The 20,208-nt window shown below is 34.9% G+C and overlaps 1 protein-coding gene across 1 annotated transcript; it reads right to left on the reverse strand.

The window, feature by feature from the left end:
• Positions 1-941: 941 nt before the first annotated feature.
• On the reverse strand, positions 942-18,801 carry LOC116629223 (transmembrane protein 135-like; the record flags this gene model as incomplete). Its single annotated transcript, XM_032399529.1, is given in 8 exon segments — positions 942-4,107; positions 5,925-5,954; positions 5,956-5,990; positions 6,794-6,892; positions 11,152-11,228; positions 12,210-12,273; positions 14,951-15,118; positions 18,658-18,801. Coding segments are annotated over 8 exon segments (750 nt in total), but the record flags the coding sequence as incomplete, so codon positions are not given.
• Positions 18,802-20,208: the final 1,407 nt, after the last annotated feature.

The following is a 20,208-nucleotide window of genomic DNA, read 5'->3' on the forward strand; positions in this document are numbered from 1 at the left end:
CTAGAACAAAATATTAATTGAATGCGTTATTCTACGCACACTTGTTTCTTAATGTGGATGGCAATTTCCTTATTTTTCCACACATAGTTTTGAAAACACTTCTATCTTCATGAATCAAGTTGTGATTGAAAGTTGGGTTGTCTGCAGACTTATCAGAGTTAAGTACATGGTACTTTCCTTATGCTTTCTCACACACTTGAAAACGCTTCTATATTCAGGAAAGAAGAGTTGAAAGATGGTTTCTGTATAATGTTGATTTTTTAGGGTTATGTATGTGGCACTTTCCTTTTGCTTCCATGGGTACTTTTGAAAAAGGTTCTATCTTCATCAAACAAGAGGTTACTTGTAAGGTGCATTCTACACAGACTTGTTTTTCAGAGTCAAGTATATGCATAGCCCTTTCCTTTTGCTTTCACACACACTTTTGAAAATGCTTCTTTCTTCTGGAATGAAGATGTAAGGTGAAATACATTTCTCCACAGTGTTGTTTCTTAGAGTTTATGGCCCCTTCCTTATGCTTCCACACATATGTTTGACAATGCTTCTCTCTTCTTGTAACGTTATTTGAAAGTTTCATATTCCGAGACTTGTCTCTCAGAGTTAAGGACATGGCCCTCTCCTTACACTGTCACACGTAGATTTGAAACTGTTCCATCGTCATGAAACAAGATGTTAGTATACAGTTGCATTCACCAGACTTGTATCTCAGAGTTAAGGGTATGGCACGTTCCTTATGCATCCACACATACATTTGAAAACGCTCTCTTCAGAAAAGATGTTAGTAGAATTACAGTTTCTCAACAGTGCTTTTTCTAAGAGTATTTCTAATGAAATACTTCATTTTCTAAGATATAGGTTTTTTTTTAAGATTTTATTTATTTGAGAGAGAGAGCGCCTGAGCTGGGGGAGGGGCAGAGGGGCAGAGGGCCAAGCAGACACCCTGCTCAGTGGGGAGCCCAATCCCAGGACCCCAAGATCATGACCTGGGCCTAAGGCACTGAGCCACTCTGGTGCCCCATAGCCACACTTTACATACTTGGTTGTCAAGGGACATTTCTATCACTGCAGAAAGTTCTATGCAACAGTGCTATGCATGATCTGACAGAAGGGGGAATTCAGTACTTCACAAATCAGAAACACAACAGCAGTAGAGCCGAAAGGTCTCATTTATTACTGAACCAACCTACTGGTGCAGAGGCATAGTAACAGAGAAAAATCATTTCCCTGATAAAACATGTCTGTGGCTAGGTAGGAAGGATGTTTACAGAGTGACAGAACACATGATCTTCACACAGCTTAATTAAATATGTGGTGCCAATTAGGTGTGTCATCTCATCATGTGTGACACCTTACAGACCCAGCTTGGTTCTTCTCCAGTGCCTCCTCTTGGAGTTGTACCTGATTTTATTACCAGTTTTCATCCAAAACCACTGGGGAATGGGACAATTCTGCTTTTGTTTCTTGGACAGAATCGCTTGATTCTGAAAGTCTTGTGAGAAGATATGGCAAGAAACAGCCACACACAGCCGGATTGCAGCAAAAAAAAGTCTAAGAGATACGTTTATGCATCCTCCTTATGCTTTCCCACAGACTTTTGAAAATGCTTCTATCTATAGGAAAGTTGTTAGTTGACAGACGGTTTCTCTACCATGTTTTTTCTTAGAGTTAAGTATATGGTACTCTCCTTATGCTTCAGTCAGTCAAACTGCAGTCAGTTCTGGTGGAAACTTACCATCGGCAGGATATCTTCAGTGTATAAATGGACTAAAAAACATGTTTTGGAAAGGACATGTATTTGACTTTATTTATGGTGCCAAGTTGTCAATTGATACCTGATTGGTTAGAGGTAGAAAGATACTCATTTTGATTGTCTTCAGGAACACGGACAGTCTCTTTTTGTTTTCTGAAACAGCTACACTTTGCAGGCTGCCTCAATGAAATCAAATCAGACTTCTCTTTTCACCATGGCAAATTAGTTGACTATTCACTCAAGCTATATGTTCATCACTGTATTCTGCTTCATGATGGTTATTTCATTTTACATTTTATATTTAAAAAATGACTATAGTTTGAGAAAAAAGTAAATCATAGAAATGTACCTTTTGACAGTAAAATTTTACTAAACCATCTCATCAAATTTCAGTAGGATTTGTCTTTCAACATCATAGCCTTTTTAATGTTAATGACAACAGTAACTTACAAATTAAAATGTTTTTCTTTTAAGCAGACAGGATAATAATATAAACATAATTTCTAAATAAAGAAAATGAGGGGCAGGGGCAGTGTTTTCTTCACTGCTATAATATTTCATTTTTAAAAGTAAACACAATACTAATCGTCATTTTGATTCCAGTGAATAAAAAGTTAAAACTTAATTTATTAATGAATTTTGAAGTCTGAAACCAAAACGATGCCTTAACAGTGTTGTCTAATAGACAAGTCAATTCCAAAAAGTTAATCACAATGCAGAAATTTGACCTAATTAAAGTGGCTCTCTCTGTTACCATGGTACCAGAGTCTGTCGTTTTGTTGGGTTTCAATTTGCCATTACCAACCAAGGACAGGATTACACGTAAATAGAAATATACAGGGCTTGATGAAATGGAATATGGAGGATTAAGCATTTTTAAAGTCTGGGTTATAATCCTTGTTGCAACACAGGTTCTACTGTATAATTAATTTACAATGGCCCAAAACTTTTCAGCATCAAAAGGATATTAAAAAAATATACCATCATCCCTATTTGTTATATTAACTGTAGACATCATAACCAATTAAGCCTTTTATTAATTTAGAAAAGTATAACTTTTCCCTGAAAAACTCTAAAGAGTAATCATATTTTAATCACAGCTGTCCTGAACTCATAATCAACAGTGACTACATTCTGTCACTTCTTTATTCTAACAGGAATAAAAATGGTGACAATAAGTTTTTGAAAAGAGGCTACAGAACCTGAATCCCATTAGTGATGAAATGGACTTTTTAACAACCACCAGATTCTTATATTGTTTGTAGTTGTAAAATATCCATTGTGTAGGTGGAACAGTTGAGAGGGAACAAAATGACAAACTTGCCAAAACTATTTTTGATCCCTTCTAAATCTACAATGGGAGACAACCTTAGCCATGAAGAATTCCGTCCTTATAAATGAAAACAAATACTATAAACCCACAAGAGATTTAGAAGGAACCTCATTTGCTTTTAAATATTCAAGTGTAATGCTTCTGCAAAAGATTAAAACATACATTTTGACTGTATCAGGTATGTCAATTTCCATTTACCTCCAACCTGCTATTAGTACAGAGGTTCACTGGGCTGCCAGACAGCCCAACTCATCATGGGAGAGAGATGAAGGTATCAGTAAAAGAAGACATGGATACCACGGCATTTATTCAAACAGCATAAGACCCGTCTTTGCATCCCTGAAGTAAGAATGGCCACTTTTTCAATTAAATTGCTTTATACTAAAGCAGCATTATCTGTGAAGAGTTACTTCATATCCATACATTTAACTACTATAGTTACCAATTCAAAAGTAAAAAAAAAATACGGACCAAATCCATGTACCCGTGATCCTAACACATAGAAATATTCTTAGTTTTAACCAAGAATTATATTGGAATGAACTAAAAACATCTTTTAAAGTAATTTTAAGTATACTCTTATTTGTTACTACATTTCTACATAGATTATTTAAGGTTGCTTGTGGACATAACTTAATCAATAATATAGCATCATGTCAACCACTACAGCGACCCAGAATCAGGTTCTGGCTATGGAAGGGCGCTTAATTATTAAGCAACACCTTCCTAAAAAGCTTCTGTACTTCTGATTGGTAAGAAAAACAAAGAGCATCTCTCATTGAAATAACACTGAAGTTCAAGCTCAAGACTCCATCTTTGTGATTCAACATAATTAACTCTTCAGAAGAAAATAATGAAACATTAGGTCACATTAATACATTACAGTCATCTTCAAGAAAACTCGATGGGCAACTCTGGTGTTACAGTCGTATATCTTGGATCCAACCTAGGGATAAAATCCTGAAAGTGTTTAGATGCACCAGTACCAAAAACATCAAGGACTTTTCGGTTCATGACAGCAAATCTGCAAAACAGAGGACACAGTGAACAAGTATTTAATGAAGTTCATAAAATAAGATGCTTCACTTGACATGTCTTTCATGGAATGGGAAAACACAAAAGATTGACATGACAAAAGACTCAATGGCAGATTCAAAATTCATACTGATCCTCTACCTCAAGACTACTGTCTCATATTTTCTTTAAAGAGATAATAATCTCCAGACCTGAAACCCCAGAGACCCTCAGGAGCCCCTCTCAAGTTCTTTCCACTAGATTATGTCAAATAGAAAAACAGGTTCATTATAATTTTTCTGATGAACGAAATCACAGGAAATAAATAAATGACTGAGCTTAATGTTACCAATGAGGCAAAGGTATTAAATGTAAATTTCTTTCATAATTGACATTTTGATGCCTCACAATCCACAGAAAACACATCCAAATGTGCAAGCCATGATTAAAGGGAAAACAGCATATAGGTTTTCAAATTTCTAATAGACACAACAAAGCAAAAGCATACCCTCGTTTTATCCATCACCTAACTTAAAAGATAAAAAAAAAAAAAAATTAAAAAGACACATATTGAGCTAATGCGCAGGAGGAACCTGTGTCTCTATGCCTGATCCCAAGCATTTCTTCTGGGGAGAGGAATGAATTTAGTTTTGAGCCCTTGGCCATCGTCACTAGTCCAAGAACAATAAATGTAACTTTCAGTGCCTTTCCAAAGTAAGTTCCCTTCCAAAATAATCAACTGGTTAAGCTCATTAATGGGCAAAAAACTAAATGACACAGAAATAGGAAATTAACTAATAGTAACATTAAAGGACACACAGAAATCATGGCTAAGAGGAAGAATGTTGCAGCCAGACTGCCTGGCTCATATCCCACAGCGCCTTCATCTGCTGTGTGACTCTGGCAAGCTAGCTCACCTCTCTGTGCACCTCAGCTGACTCCCATATAAAATCAGGATCTTAAAAGTACTTATCTCATAGAGCTATTTTAAGGATTAAACACATATGCATGTACCCCTGTGTTGTATGGGTATGTGTGGGTATCTTAAAACCATATCTGGGACACAGTAAGCACTATACAACTGTTTGCTATTAAAACTATGAATGATAGTAATATTAATAACAGCTGCAATTTAGTGCTTACTAGGTGCTAAGTGCTATTACAAACATCTCGATTTTCCCACAACCATACAAAGAATATATTACTGTTTCCAGTAGAGAGAGAGAAACGGAGGCTCATGAGGGTAAACAACTTTCCCATGAGTGACACAGCTAAAGGTTATCAGAGCCAGAGTCAAACCTAAGTCTGTCTGACTCCAAAGTCCACAGTCTCTGAGGTCAAGCTGCATCCCAAAGAATTAGATTAACATCAGAAAATGCTAACAAAAACAATGAAGGACAGAATAATAAAGGCAGAGGAAATTATGCTTATAATATCAAGAAAGAATAGGATTATTTTTCCCCAAATGGAAATCATTTAATTATTTAGGCAAGATTTCTAATAAATCTGCTTAGTAAGTATTTTTAATCAAAAACTTTAAAAGTGAGACACAAGTGTGTTATTTAGCAACTAATGAGTTTTCAGATCAATACAGCATTTTCCTACAACATTTAAAATATCTAAAATAATATAGGGAAAAGAAAAGTCAAATAATGTTCACTAAAACAAGGCCCCACGTCATTCTTGTTAAGTTGGTCATATTTGCTTTATACCTAAGAGGACTACTTTACCACTGAAAGAATATTCCCTCAAAAAGATGGAAAGATTCAAAATCTGTTTTGTGGCAACTGCTCGTTTTCTATGGTCAGTTACGTCTCTGTCACTTACTTGCCCTTGGTGAGCCTTAAAAGGAACTCAGTAAGACGGCCGCAAGGTCTGAACTTCCATGACAGCCTAAGGTTAGAACATTCAGTTTGAGAATTCTTTTAGTCAATAGGAAATATGATTATTTGTATTAGGCAACAGAGCATTTTTATCTCTTATTTTTATTGCTCATTGTATTTTAAAAACAACAGTGATGATGATACAAAAATATGTATTTAGGTTTAAGTTGATTAACTATCGAGAATCTTTGTAAATATGCCCTCAAATAAGAATACTGCTTATGAAATAATAATTGAGTTAAGCTATTATTATTAGGAAAGCATTTACTGAATACTCATTAGAGAGCTGGCACTTCACTAGTTATAATGAGTTTATCAACCTGGCAGCATTACTCTGAAAAAGTGCAAATGAAAGTGGTTCCCCAAATTTTGCAACAGCCCTAAAACCATTAACATCAATAATGATGATTACAGAATTTAAAGAAATTGAACAATGCTTCTAATAAACTAGACTCTACCCCCATCTTTACTGCCTAATACTGGGGAAATGCAATTATTCTTATTTATGCTCATGGTATCTTCCTTCTTCTAGAAGTTTAATTAAACTGGGCATTCTAGCCAAGGTACTAGAGCAATCATTTACCTATAAATTGCACTCTATTTAAACATAAAAATTATTGTGTTCAGAAAACATGAGTTGGCCCGTTAACATGTTTAATGATTTGAAACTTGCAAGCTATCTTGGTAAAAAAAATTAAAATAAAAAATAAAATATAACCAATAGAAATGTTCCCAGGCCTTTATTTCCCCCCATTGGTTTAATGTACAGATATAGAAATAATTTTATTTCTCATTTCAAAAAGCTATACTTACTGCCTGGAAGCAAATTGCTGTAGAGATGGAATAGATGATAGTACCTGCATGGGGAAAATAGGGAACCTTTCCTGCTTCAATGCCTTTGAAATACATTGTCTGGAAGGAAAAACAAATATAATCCAAGATTTATTAAAAAAAAAAATCACACACACACACAACTTTAAATAGCATTAACAATACAGTGGAGCAATATACTCACTCCCTGTCTACAACTATTTTTTCTACCTTCCAAATACTAATTATCCTTTCAGAGCTCAAATTACAGGTCGTATCTTCCATGACAGAGTTAAGTGTCAGCCCTTTCCTTCCCGCATTCCCTCACCCAAAACCTGAGGTACCAGTAATAATACTTACCTGTGAAATTCAGTAACTTTTTATTGCTCCTTCTTTTATATCATTTATTCTTCAATGCTTTTTGTATAATGCTTTTGTATAATGCTCAGGTCCTCCCTTCCCTGCTACATATATTCACTTATTCACTCACTCACTCATTCATTCAACATTTAATTAACTATATGCTGGGCACTAAGCTAGGAGCTTGGGATTTAAAAATGAACACAATAACATCTAAGTTGGTGCATAACAGAAATAACTAATGCACTTAGATGTATAACTATGTATATATATTTATTGTGTATATATATATATTTTTTTTTGGCCCCTCTGAGGAGGGAGCAAACTACTCAGTCTAGGACAAAGGACCAAAGAGAATTTCAGAAATGACTACATTTGAGTAGTGCTTCTCAAACCACCTGCAGTGAAGAAACATTTTTTTTTTTTAAATTCCAGTTGTCATGACTTGATGCTTTTATAATGCAGTAAAAATAAATTACTAGAAAAATAAATTTTAAAAATACAAAATTGAACCAAATTTTCACTCTTATATTCAAAAGACAAATTACTCTGTCAAGTTGCTATATAAGTTTCCAAATGCTTGTTCTCAATTTCTATACTTATCTCGTTCTGAACTGATAACAAAGAGTTCCTGGACTAGCACAAGTCTGCTGACTACGCTTCTAATAGTGTTGCCTCCTAAGAGGCACAAGAGAGAAAAAGCAGGGGTAATAAGCTGGGTGAAAGCACATGGTACATATGGGGAAGGACCAGCCAATTTACATGGATAGAACATGGAGTAATTCATGGCAATGGTTTCTCTGAAACATGGGAAAGCTAAAGCAGAACTCATAAGAAAAGTGGAAAACCATGTTACAATCAGGTGGAGGAAGGTTCAAGAAGACATGGGTGGTCCATGAATGAAAGAACATGAAATAATTTTCACCAAAAAAGTTATCTATACAGCTGGTTTTTTTATTTAAAATTCATTATATAATAACAGCATTTTAATAAAAAATTAACTTCAATCTGTAAGATAATGTACAAAGAGTTATAATCTACTTAGGAAGGAACATATACATGGGCCACTATTTTGAAAATACTATACAGTATATTACAAGGTACGGGTATATTGTGTATTCATGTTGACAAAAATGAAATTCAGATGTGGTAGAATGGTATCATAGAAACATGTGAAACAGGTATCTCTTGATATATGGAATAACTGTTTTCCTAATTTCTTATAATAAAACTTATCTATTGAACCAGATTCTAAGTTAATGAAGGGGGGTACCATATCCTATACTTCTATATGCTTATCAGCACCTAGTACAGTAATGGGAACATAATAAATATTCAATAAATACATCTTGGAAATAATTTTTTCCAAGAAAAAAGTTGTCTAGTCAGCTGACTTTTATTTAATATTCATTATTATAGTAATGCATTTTAATATAAAATTAACTTCAATCATAGAAAAATGATTGCCTATTACACCACAGTCATTAATTCCACAAAGGACACAGTAAGTTTAAATTTGTAATTTTCTGGGGCACCTGGGTGGCTCAGTCGTTAAGCATCTGCCTTCGGCTCAGGTCATGATGCCAGGGTCCTGGGATTGAGCCCCACATCGGGCTCCCTGTTCGGTGGGAAGCCTGCTTCTCCCTCTCCCATTCCCCCCTGCTTGTGTTCCCTCTCTCGCTGTGTCTCTGTCAAATAAATAAAAAAATCTTAAAAAAATTAATAAATTTGTAATTTTCTGAATTAAAAAAAAATTCTTATCAGCATACTTTTTACCCAGTTTCTTTTGCCAAGATCAAATACGGCCTGTTGATATAAGAAAACAGCTACGCCACCACTTGGCTTAAAAAACTCTAGCCATTTAGGGAAGAAGCAGCTATAAAACACATTTTTTACAAACTAGATCTTGATATTGGATTTCCCGTGTCAAAGAATGTATCTTTGCTAGTTTGGGGATATGTTCTTTCTCTCACTCTCCTTTTCCTCTCCATTAGCAAGCCTTGTCAAATCTATCTCCTAAACATACAGCAAATTTGTGTATTTCTCTCCATCTCTACAAGCCACCATCTCCTGCTTGAGACTAACTGTTCTCCCAGCCTCCAATCTTGCCTCTAGTCTATTCCTTATATAATGGCAGAATGTTTTTGTCTTCTTAAAACGCGAATTAAATAATTTCATTTCCATGATTAAAACTCTCCAATGACTTCCAATTGCACTGAGAAAAATATCAAACTCTCTCTCTCTCTCTCTCTCACACACACACACACACACACACACACTTGAATAAAGCAAATATGTAATTCCCTTAATGTCATTAGGGACACAGATTTTCAGTGAGGTAAAATTTTTAGAAAATCAAACAAGTTAAATAAAAATCTTCAATCTTAACTTTTAATTGGAAATATCAATATGCTCATTATTTTCTCTTTCTCTAAAAAAAGGGTGTTGGGGGAGGGAAGGATTCTCTAGCTCTGTTCACTGGAAAGGCCAAGAAACCTTGGCTAGCTGGGGATCAAGAAACTTCTAGCACCCAAATTGAAGCCTCTAAATACCATTTCCCACCAAAAGAAACTAGTGGTTATTGGAGAAAAGGTTGATTCTGTGCCTGGGGCAGGAAATGTCCAAGATGAGCCTGGAACATCTCGTTTTATCACAAAGCAAGAAAGCTACCAGAGATATAGGCATTATGTAAAAAAGAAACAGGAGCAACTTGCAGAGGCTCTCATGGTCAAAATTAGGGCAATGACTGCAATAACTGGGTCAAAACAAACCAAATATGTTAAAATTCACATCTTCATAATGACACCTGAAAATAAAGACTCATAGGTCAATTTTGCAGAATGCTAGAAACTAATTCATTCTGAACACCAGGAAATAAAGAGAAGTAATCAAGCATTTTATTTTCACTTTGTGAGCAAACTATTTCAGAGTAACCAGTTGAAAAGGGAAAGTTCTTTTTAAAAAGAATTCCCACTAATAAGTACTAAGAAGAAACAATTGACCATTTTGCAACTCTCAATGAAATAATAAACCCTGGCAATGATTATTAATGGCTGCTAAAACAGTTAAGTGAAAGCCTAATAGGGAGTCTTATGTTAGCTCTATTTTTTTTTAATATTTATATTAGCTCTATTAACACTGAGCCCACTGATCAATCTTAGCATCACAAAAAGGTAGACAACCAGACATTTCTGTGCTTCCTAATACGATGCAATGGGAATTCATACACACAGTAATTGTGAGCTATTTCTGTCCCCCTCCACCTCCTAAAAATTGAACCTGAATTGCTTAAGCCTCTAGATCTAATTAGTAATTTACAGGAAATATGTGGGTTAAAGAAACATGTTAACACCACCAGTAAGGAGACAATCCGCAAAATCCAGAATGTGGGAATTCCACAGAACTAATAACCTAGATCTTTAACAAATAAATGGCAAGGAAAAGAAAGAGGTGGGGAAGGAGAGTTGCTATTAAGAGACTTTGGATCCAATTAAAACAGAGATTGCAAAAAGACATCTGTTTGACAATCAGTGAGAATATAAGCTCTAACTGTATACGTACTAATATTAAAGAATTATGAGGTTTTTTAAATATATGAAAATGGTAATTTGATTATACTTTGGTAGTACTATTGATCTGTTTGTTTTTAAGGAGTCTTTAATCCTGAGTTGGAAGAAGTGAGATATGTCTGGGATTTGCTTCAAAAAAATTCAGTACTTCTGAGGTTGGGGCAGTCGAGATGGAATGAGATTGGTCAAATGCTATTAACTGTTGAAGCTGTATAATGGGTACATGAGGGTTAGTTACTTTATTCTTTCTACACTTGTATATATTTGAAAACAAAACACATAAAGAAAGAAGAAAAAATGGGAGAACTGACTTTGTAAATACTTTTATAAAACTGACTTGCTCTTGTAAATTGGGATATATATTTGCTGCTAAACCAGCTAGAAAAGCTCTATATCCTTTGGAAATATACATACATAGAAATGTTTGCTTACCTCCACCAATTTGGAAGCTAAATACATGGAAATTGTTGTACTTTTATAAAACATCATTGATACTCCTGCCAAAAATCCTGAAACAACAAATAAAGCAAAACATCAAATCTTGAAGTATTTGTTAGTTAAGTCACTCAGAAATGTCAATTCACTTAAAGTAAGACAGAATTGATCTGCAGCGCTGCCTTTTGTTATACAAAATCAAGGACAGGAATAGACTTGACATTAAAATGTGGTGAGTTTATGGGTATCATATATTTTTAAATTAAGAAATGGACCTTCAGAGTTAGGAACACACAATTCTAATATGCATATTAAAATAAACTTTACATTCTAAATTTAACTTTAAAAACAACAGTTGTCCTGACAAATATAATGATTTTCAAAAATAATTTTTAAAGGCTACTGATATCATTTCTAAGTGGAAATATTTATTAATCTATTCTTTTAACAGCTCAAATTACTTTTAGTGCTATCATCACACTTCTCTCCATAGTAGTGTCTTTGTTCTATAAATGGAAGACCAAGGCAGGGGGAGGCCTGAAATACTGCTAGCAGGTATATTGCTAATAAATATCTGAAAATTGTCTATTTAACTTAAGTAGCATGTATGTTGCAACTTGTAGAAAATGTTAATCTTACGTTTTAATTTTTATGAAATTATTTAAGTTTCTAAAAAATAAAAAATATATTTTATTAAACTATATGTCACATGCCCATGGCAAAAACAGAATACTTTGAGAAATAGAACTGCCTTTCCATTAGTCACAAAGTTTTTAAGTTTTATGTTCTATTATGACACATTCCCCAGGATTTCTGGCCTGTAGCAGGGCAGATACCCAAATCACTATACTGCCAATTCAAAACACCTGATGGCAAGAATGCCTTTGGTAGGTTAAACTTTGCAAATATAAAATGTTTGGACTAGTGCCTCAATAGAGACTGTATTCCAGAGAAAGAGAGTTACATAGAAATCAGATGAATTTGGAAACTATTTCTGCATCATTCTTGCCACTGATTGATACAATAATAATAACTCTGTTTTATCATTGCTTTACTAGCTACAATAGCATGCAGTTCATCATCCAGGTTTCTGACCCAGCGCAGGAAGCAACTAGTACCCTGTATCAAGAAGAAAATGCAATGACTTCAGTTGTTTCATTTCTAGAAAAGGTGCATGTAACATCTATAATGAGTGAGTCACTAGCTGACTGTGGAGGCAAATTGGTGATCCTATCTAACTCAAACTAAATACATGATTGGGAAAATTATCAACAATAACCTACTATAAAGTTATTGTTCTGCATAGACTCTATTAAGAAATTATACATAATATTTTTGCTGTCATGGTTTTTCAAAATGAAAGCATAAATTCTACCTTGCCTAGATGTAGAATCACTCCCACTCTAATAAGGAGAAAAGTTGGGTAAACTACAAATCTAAGCCAGAATTCTATCCTCAGAGAAAATTTTTTTCAATATGAAGATGAAATAAAGACTTTTTGAGTGGATAAACACTGAGAAAATTCATCACCTACAGACCTACATTACCAGAAATGTTAAAGGTCATTTTGCAGGCCAAAGGAATATAGTACCAGTTTAGATCTGTAAAAAGAAATGAGGAGCTCTGAAGATGGCAAAATGAAGATAAATTTAGAAGACATTTTTTAATGTTGTCTATTTCTATAAAAATAAATTAACTCTAAATCAGTGGTCAGAAAACTATGGCCCACTAGCCAAATCTGACCTGTCACCTGTTTTTGTATGGTTCATGAGCTAAGAATGTTTTTATACTTCTCGATGGATGAAATAAATAAAAGAATAATATGCTGTGACAGGTCAAAATCTTATGAGATTCTAATTAAAGTCTGATAAAGTTTTGTTAGAATATAACTATGCTCGTTGATTTATATATTGTCTATGGCTGCTTTCACACTACAACTGCAGAGCTGAGTAGCCGTGACAGAGACCAAATACTGTCCGTAAAGTTTAAAACACTTATCATCTGGCCCTTTACAGAAAACGTTTTCTGACTCCTGGTCTAAAACAAAAATGGTAACAATGTATCGGGGGAGTTATAACACATGAAAAGATAAATGTATACCACAAAGGATGAGAAGGAGGAATCGAAGTATAGTGTTGTAAGATTCTTACACTATACATGAAGTGGTATAATATTTGAAAAAATTGACTGATGGATTTAAAATGTTTATTATAAATGTTAAGGCATTCACTAAATTTAAAAAGAGGTATAAATAGTAAGCCAAACGTGAAGAATGAATACAAAAAATATTAAAAATTAATAAAAATAAAATATAGAAATTAAAAAAAAAATCCAGGAGGCAGAAAAAGAAAAAAAGGGGGGGAACAAATACAAAACAACTAGCAAGAAGTTAGCTTTAAACTAAGCCATATCAAAAAGTACATTAAATGTGAACAGTCTAAACATACCAATTAATAGAGATTATCAAACTGTATAAAAAAGGAAGAACCAAATACATGTCATCTAAAAGAAACCAACCTTTAAATTGAAGACACGGAAAGATTGAAGTAAAAGAATAGAAAAACTATATATCAAATATATTCAATATCTTGCTCTGAGATATGCTGGATGGTGGAGAATAACCAACCTGGGATAAAAATGTTGGAGACAATCTACATGTAACACTTAAGAGTTTATGTTAAGAATAAATACAAACTCTATGACAGGAGAAATGAAAAAGAAAATGAATATAAACATAACTGCCAATATTCTGTCCTATTAACTCTTGTGTATTCAAACACATCAGTAATGTTTCCTAGTCACACCATATTGAAAATACTTTCAATATTAGTAATATTTCATAACAAGTAATTAACTATAGTTTGTCATTTGTTACTCCTGTTCTCCTGTCCATTTCAAAATACTTCCCCCATACCTACCTTTTATAAGTAAACTTTTACATAAAATGATACATAACTATCTTACCCAAAATGACTCCAGAATTCAAGTTTCCCAGCATTAATTTTTTTTAGTTTAAGAACAAATGTGTGTATATGCATACAATTACCCTTAGTCAACACATTTTACCATCTGGAATCTACATTTAGATCTAGAATCTAAATTTTTGATGGTTAATAAAAGGTAATATGATTTATATATGAGTGACTCCCATTAAAACACCATTACTTAAAATTTCAGAGTACTGTGTCATGGATGATCCCTACATAAGTGTTTAGGTGTGCACTTATACTCGTGTGGGTATGTTTATAGGAACATACAGAAAGGGATGGAAGAATGTTCACTATGGTTCTTTGGGAGAGTGCAGTAGGAATAGTGAGTAGGACAAAGAAAAATCATAAGTCATTGCTTATATAAGTTACAAAAGAAAATCTTTACTGGCTCAAGTGTTGAGATCAGCTAGAAGGGTCTGAAATATGTTTAAATTAATAAGCAGGCAGCAAGTATGATTAAGAAATACAAACAGACCAGAAATATTAATACCATTTTTGATATTAGAAATATCAAAAAGTTCATATTTTTTCAGTATCTACATTATTGAAAAAAAAGTCTTTGAGAATCTTTAATATTGTGTATAAATGCAAATATGTCTACACTTTCAAGCACATTAAGTAATATTTTAAAAGAAGAAATTTCTCCAACCTCAATTCCTAATATGTTGTGTATATTTGGAGACGTTATTTATGAATACAACAGAAAGAAGTATTTAAAAAATGATAGATGGGTAAAGGCCGTATCTCATTCTAATAATAGCCATGTTATTTATTTCCCATTTTCCTCCCTCTTCGGAAAGCCTTACCTTGTATATACTAACAAAAGAGCCCAGAAAAGCTCCGAGCTGGAAATTTTCTTTATTGTAGAAGAGAGAAAATAGCCGGGATGGCTGTGTAAACAGATGCCTGAATGCAGAGGGGATTCTGAGGCAGCACTGGATCAAGTATCCCACGCTAAACATTCTGATGAAACCCTAGAGAAAATTGGGATAAATTCTGATTTACACCCAAATTTCTAAGTCTGTCAGATATAAATTTTACTGTCGCAGAATCAAAACAGAATTCCAAATAAATAAATAACCCCAGTTTATATCAAAGTATTTTCAAAATTAAGCCTTAAAGACTTCAATTTTAAAACAATTACCTTAAAATAAGAGTAAAATTTTTCAGTGACTATACTTCATCTTTGATTTTCAAAAACTTGAAAGGCTCACAAGCACTGGCCAAGCTTGTCTATGCATCAAACTTCCATTTCTTGACATTTTGTTAACATTGTTAACATAGGATTTATAATTCCTAAACCATAACTGAATTTTAGGAACAAAAGCACTGAAATTCCAAAAAAAAAAAAAATGCTTTTCAGAAATTTTAACAGAGAACTCTTCTTAATCATTACCCTAAATAGGAATTCTTTTGACAGAAAAATAATTTTATTTTTAGACCTTTAATATCAATTTTTTAAATGATCAGGTTAAAAGAATTCTCCAGGAAAAAAAAAAAATTATACCTAGGTTTTTATTTCTATGCTCAACAGTGTCAGGCTAAAACATCTCTAAGAAATGGTAGCTTTAAAGTATACTAAACAAAACTCGAAAAAGCAAATCCACTACAAAGGCATACTTGCTGCCAACATTTTTCCATATTACCTGCAACTATCTATAGGGCAAAAGGGAACAGAGAGGATGACTACTCTTGGTCAATTTCATTTCAGTATTTAGGGTAATGAAGTTTAAATGTCACTTCATACTGAGAGGTTGAAAAATTCCAATTAGCACAAAAGCTAATGTTATATAAAAGAACAGTAGTTCACATGATTCAACCAATACATTGTAATACCAGTCTCCCATCCTCCTCCTCTCTCACCACCAGTGGGATGGAAAAATGTCTACATTCCTGCTAAGTTCCAAAGGTCAGGTTTGTATCTTCCAGAGAGCAGCCTTCTTTTTTAGAAAAAAACTGAATTACTATGAAGAAACATTCATTAATTTACCTGAAACTATTTAACACCTGGTTAAAACATGAAAATTAAATTGTCTGACCAATCAGCATAAATTACCATGCATTTGCTTAACTGAAACTGCCCAGTATATGTTTAATGCATGAAGTGTTCACACTTTATCTTGCCATTAATAATCTTAACAATATTAATCTAAAGATTCAAGGATCACACTCCTGTTCAATCTTTCCATGCTATTTTCAAGAGATCCATTCATCCTTCCATCCATTCACCCTTTCACGTATTCAGAAAACATTCACTGAAGGCCTCTCATGTGCCAACCACTACACTAGATGCTGGGGACAGAGTGGTGAAGAGGACACAAAGTTTTTGCCTTCATGGAGCTTCACGCTCATTAGAGAAAGAGCAAATAAGTAAGTACATAAAATAATTACAGATTACAGTTAAGTGTTGTGCAGGAAATAAGACTCTAGGAGGCAAATAAGAGGCAGCCGATATTAAATTAGGTGGTAAGGGAAAGTGAAAGAGGATGTGACATTTAAACAGAAAAGAGAAGGAGCTAGCATGAGAAAAACATTTCAGATAGCTTGGGCAGAAAGCACAAAGACAAAACAGAGATTGGCTCTTACGAGGAACCAACAAAAAGTATGAATGGAGCATAGTGAGCTGCAGGGAAGGCTAATTCATACGAATATTTACTCAGGGATGTGATTTAACATGTGGTATAACTGAGCTGTTAGGATAATGAGGTGCACTGTCAAAGTATTTTACTATATTTGTAGCGTAAATTCCTCACCTACAGGTCTCCAAATAATTTTACATTCATGGACAATATTCCAATTTATACATAAATTGCCAAGTTTATAGGACTGGTACACATTTTGATACAATGACTAGATGTTTTCCTTCCTCAGTAATTCTCCTTTTCTCATATAATTTTTTTTTAAATATCACTTGCCCTCTTTCCAAACTTTCTCAAATACCTCCGATTTAATCAGAATAGTTCTCTTAGTTCCCCTCCTGAAGTCTCCCCTTAAATCAGAATTACGTCCATTTGGAGGGCGTAACTCCTGCCTGGGAGCTGGCAGATCTTGAGGGCTGCCAGCAACATTGCTGCCCGCCCCCCCCGCCATTGTACAAGTGGGGCAGGAAATCAGATTTGGAAGGAGTGTTTCAGAAACCACTGCACAAATGAAAAAATACTGCTTTAACCTCTGCTCATATCTTCAGGGACTCCAAGGTAAGTGTTAGCTTGGGTATATGCCACCATCAATATTAGACCACAGGCATTCACATTCAGAAGCAAAATGTGATACAGTCCCTCTTCCTCAGAGTGACTGCTGGGAGGCTGTCTTTTGGGGGTGCTGTACAACTTCCCATCACCAACTGAGTGGGGATCAGATATTATAAAGGAAGAACATAAACTTTTTAAAGCATCAGGATTGTGACAGACAAAACTAGAGAATTTGTGGCAGGTGGTGCCACCTGCACCAGACTAACTGCAATGAAAATGACTTCCTCCCCAGAGGTGGTGGTGATGGAGGATGGAAGGACGGCAGGCACAGAACGGGGGACGGGTGTGAGCAGAGACATTCTAGTACACAAATCTACTAGGGAGGGAGGAATTTCTGCCAGTGGGCACAGCTAACTTCCTTCATGTAGAGTAACTGTTGAACATGCTCCAGTAACCTCCATGCCTTCAAAAATGTAACAGCTTTACAAGTCCAACACCAAATGCCACTGTATCAGATTGCGCACAGGGTATGTGTATGACTGCTGATCCACTAGTAGACAGCATACCCCAGGGACCTTGTTCTAGCATGCATTCTAATGAGAACACATTACAACATACAAATTTTAATAACTTTATTTTTCTGTCTTTTTTGCTGTTGTTGCTTCACCTTCTCTTCTACTTTAAAAGTTTTACACTGATTTTTTTATACAATTTTATTTATTTGAGACAGAAAGAGAGAACATGAGCAGGGGAGGGGGCAGAGGGAGAGGAAGGGCAAGAAGCAGACTCCCCCTGAGCAGGGAGCCTGAAACGGGGCTTGATCCCAGGACCCTGGGATCATGACCTGAGCTGAAGGCAGACACTTAACCGACTGAGTCACACAGGCACCCCTTCACTAACTTTTAAATAAGGGAATTTTAAAATTAATTAACCAAGGATCTGGTAAATGAATACTAAAAGCTAAATTGTTATCTATTTTTCACAAATTTCTCATTCTTCAAGTCAAATGCAAAGAATGATAGCAATTACTGTCTATTTTTCCATTTACTTTGAAATCATGCTTTAATTCAAAAGTTATTTCTATATGGGGCACGCCTGGGTGGCTCAGCCAGTTGAGTGTCTGACTTTGGCTCAGATCACGATCTCAGGTCCTGGATTAAGCCCAGCATCTGGCTCTGTGCTCAGTGGGGAGTCTACTTGTCCCTCTCCCTCTGCCCCTCCCCCCACTCATGTTTTTTCTCTCTCTCAAATAAATACAATCTTTAAAAAGTTATTTCTATATATATTCCCCATGGCTAACAGTGATACTTTTATATACTTACTTTAATGCAATAAGAGATGCAATTATCTTCATAGTGTTTGCAACACCTATGCCTTGGTCCATGCTTACATCTGAAATAAGACAAAAATAATAAATGATGTGTATGTGTGTAGATGTGCTTAACACTCTCTAACCAAAAAAGCAGAAAACATTACCTACTTGTTTCTAAATGCATGCATCTTTTGGTTTCTTAGGACATAAAAAAGAAAAGATAACAGATTTTTTTTTCTTTTCAGTTCACCATTTGACACAGTGCATAAAATATGTGACTGCAGTCAAAATACTTAAATGCAGAACAGAAAAAACATTGGTAAATATTTGTGACTAAATATGAAAAATATGTAATATATTATCTCTATACTCTGCCAAATCTTTTGGAAGCTTTAAGTTGCTTACTGTAGAGTATAACGGTCATAAGTCACCCATGAAGTCAGTACTTGAGCAACAATCATAATGAGAAAGTGCTCAGGTTACAGGAATTTATACTTAATTATATTTGAGAGAAAACATCTGGAAAAGAAACATGATACGGGATTAGAATTCAAAATTCAGTTTTTAAAATAAATAGAGTAATAGATCATGTGGGAATTCAAAAGTAGGTTATTTGTGATTTAAATGCAAACCACTTGGTCCTCTGGTGTTTAGTAAATGTTTCTGCTGGGGGGGCTACTGTTCAAGACACATAGATTTTTAATTATTTGGTATGCTGACTCCAGGACTATATTGAGGCGTAAAAAAGTAAGTAAAATATCTAACAGGGGTCTGGCTCTCCCCCTTTCTCTATGAAGTGTTCATGTTCCAAAATGAGTAGTCTTTGTAATTCTTGCAGACTGCAGTTAATTAATTATCTCATGGTTGGAACACATTAAGTTTCTTGTTTGTAACAATAATGTGTAGAGTGATATTCTGGCTCCACACCTCTTTAATTCCATTTGCAAACTGATTAGCAAAACCCTTTCGGAAATCCAATTCTGCACCACAGCTGGCATATACGTGTAGCCCTTCACAGACAAGGGGGACGGCAGGGATTCCTGCTGCCCGTAGCCCTTATGTCATCAGGATGATGGGACATATCTGGCCATGTGAAGTTGAGGGATTAAAGCTGGGACCTAAAAGAGGTAAATCAGAGAGGGGTGGCCATGTGTAAACCATCACTCTTCATACTTCTAAGTGTCCTCTTCAAAGGCATTCCTCAGCCAGTGCTACTGGAACTACACAGAAATCGTTAAACTCTCTTTGCTAGTGAAGTTCAATTCTGGTATCAGCTATACTGTCATTTAATCTTCCCTCAGTCTGTTATTAAAACTTCTCAAAACCTGGACTCCCCATCTCCTGTCTTATCTGCTCTGCTTATGTATTACCCTGCATCTGCTTCCACAGCAGTGGACTCACGGAGGCAAGTCTGACAAGTTCTGCCATGACCTGATTAGTTCTGATACCCAAGGCATCATTCACCCACATAATACATTCTCTGCATTCCCGTCTCCGCATTCCCCTCTGATTCATGGTGACATGATTTCCATGAATAGGGATTCCTTGTCTCTTTTCTTCA

This window comes from Phoca vitulina, unplaced genomic scaffold (genome assembly GCF_004348235.1).
Source record: "Phoca vitulina isolate PV1807 unplaced genomic scaffold, GSC_HSeal_1.0 scaffold405, whole genome shotgun sequence".
Classification (NCBI taxonomy): domain Eukaryota; kingdom Metazoa; phylum Chordata; class Mammalia; order Carnivora; family Phocidae; genus Phoca; species Phoca vitulina.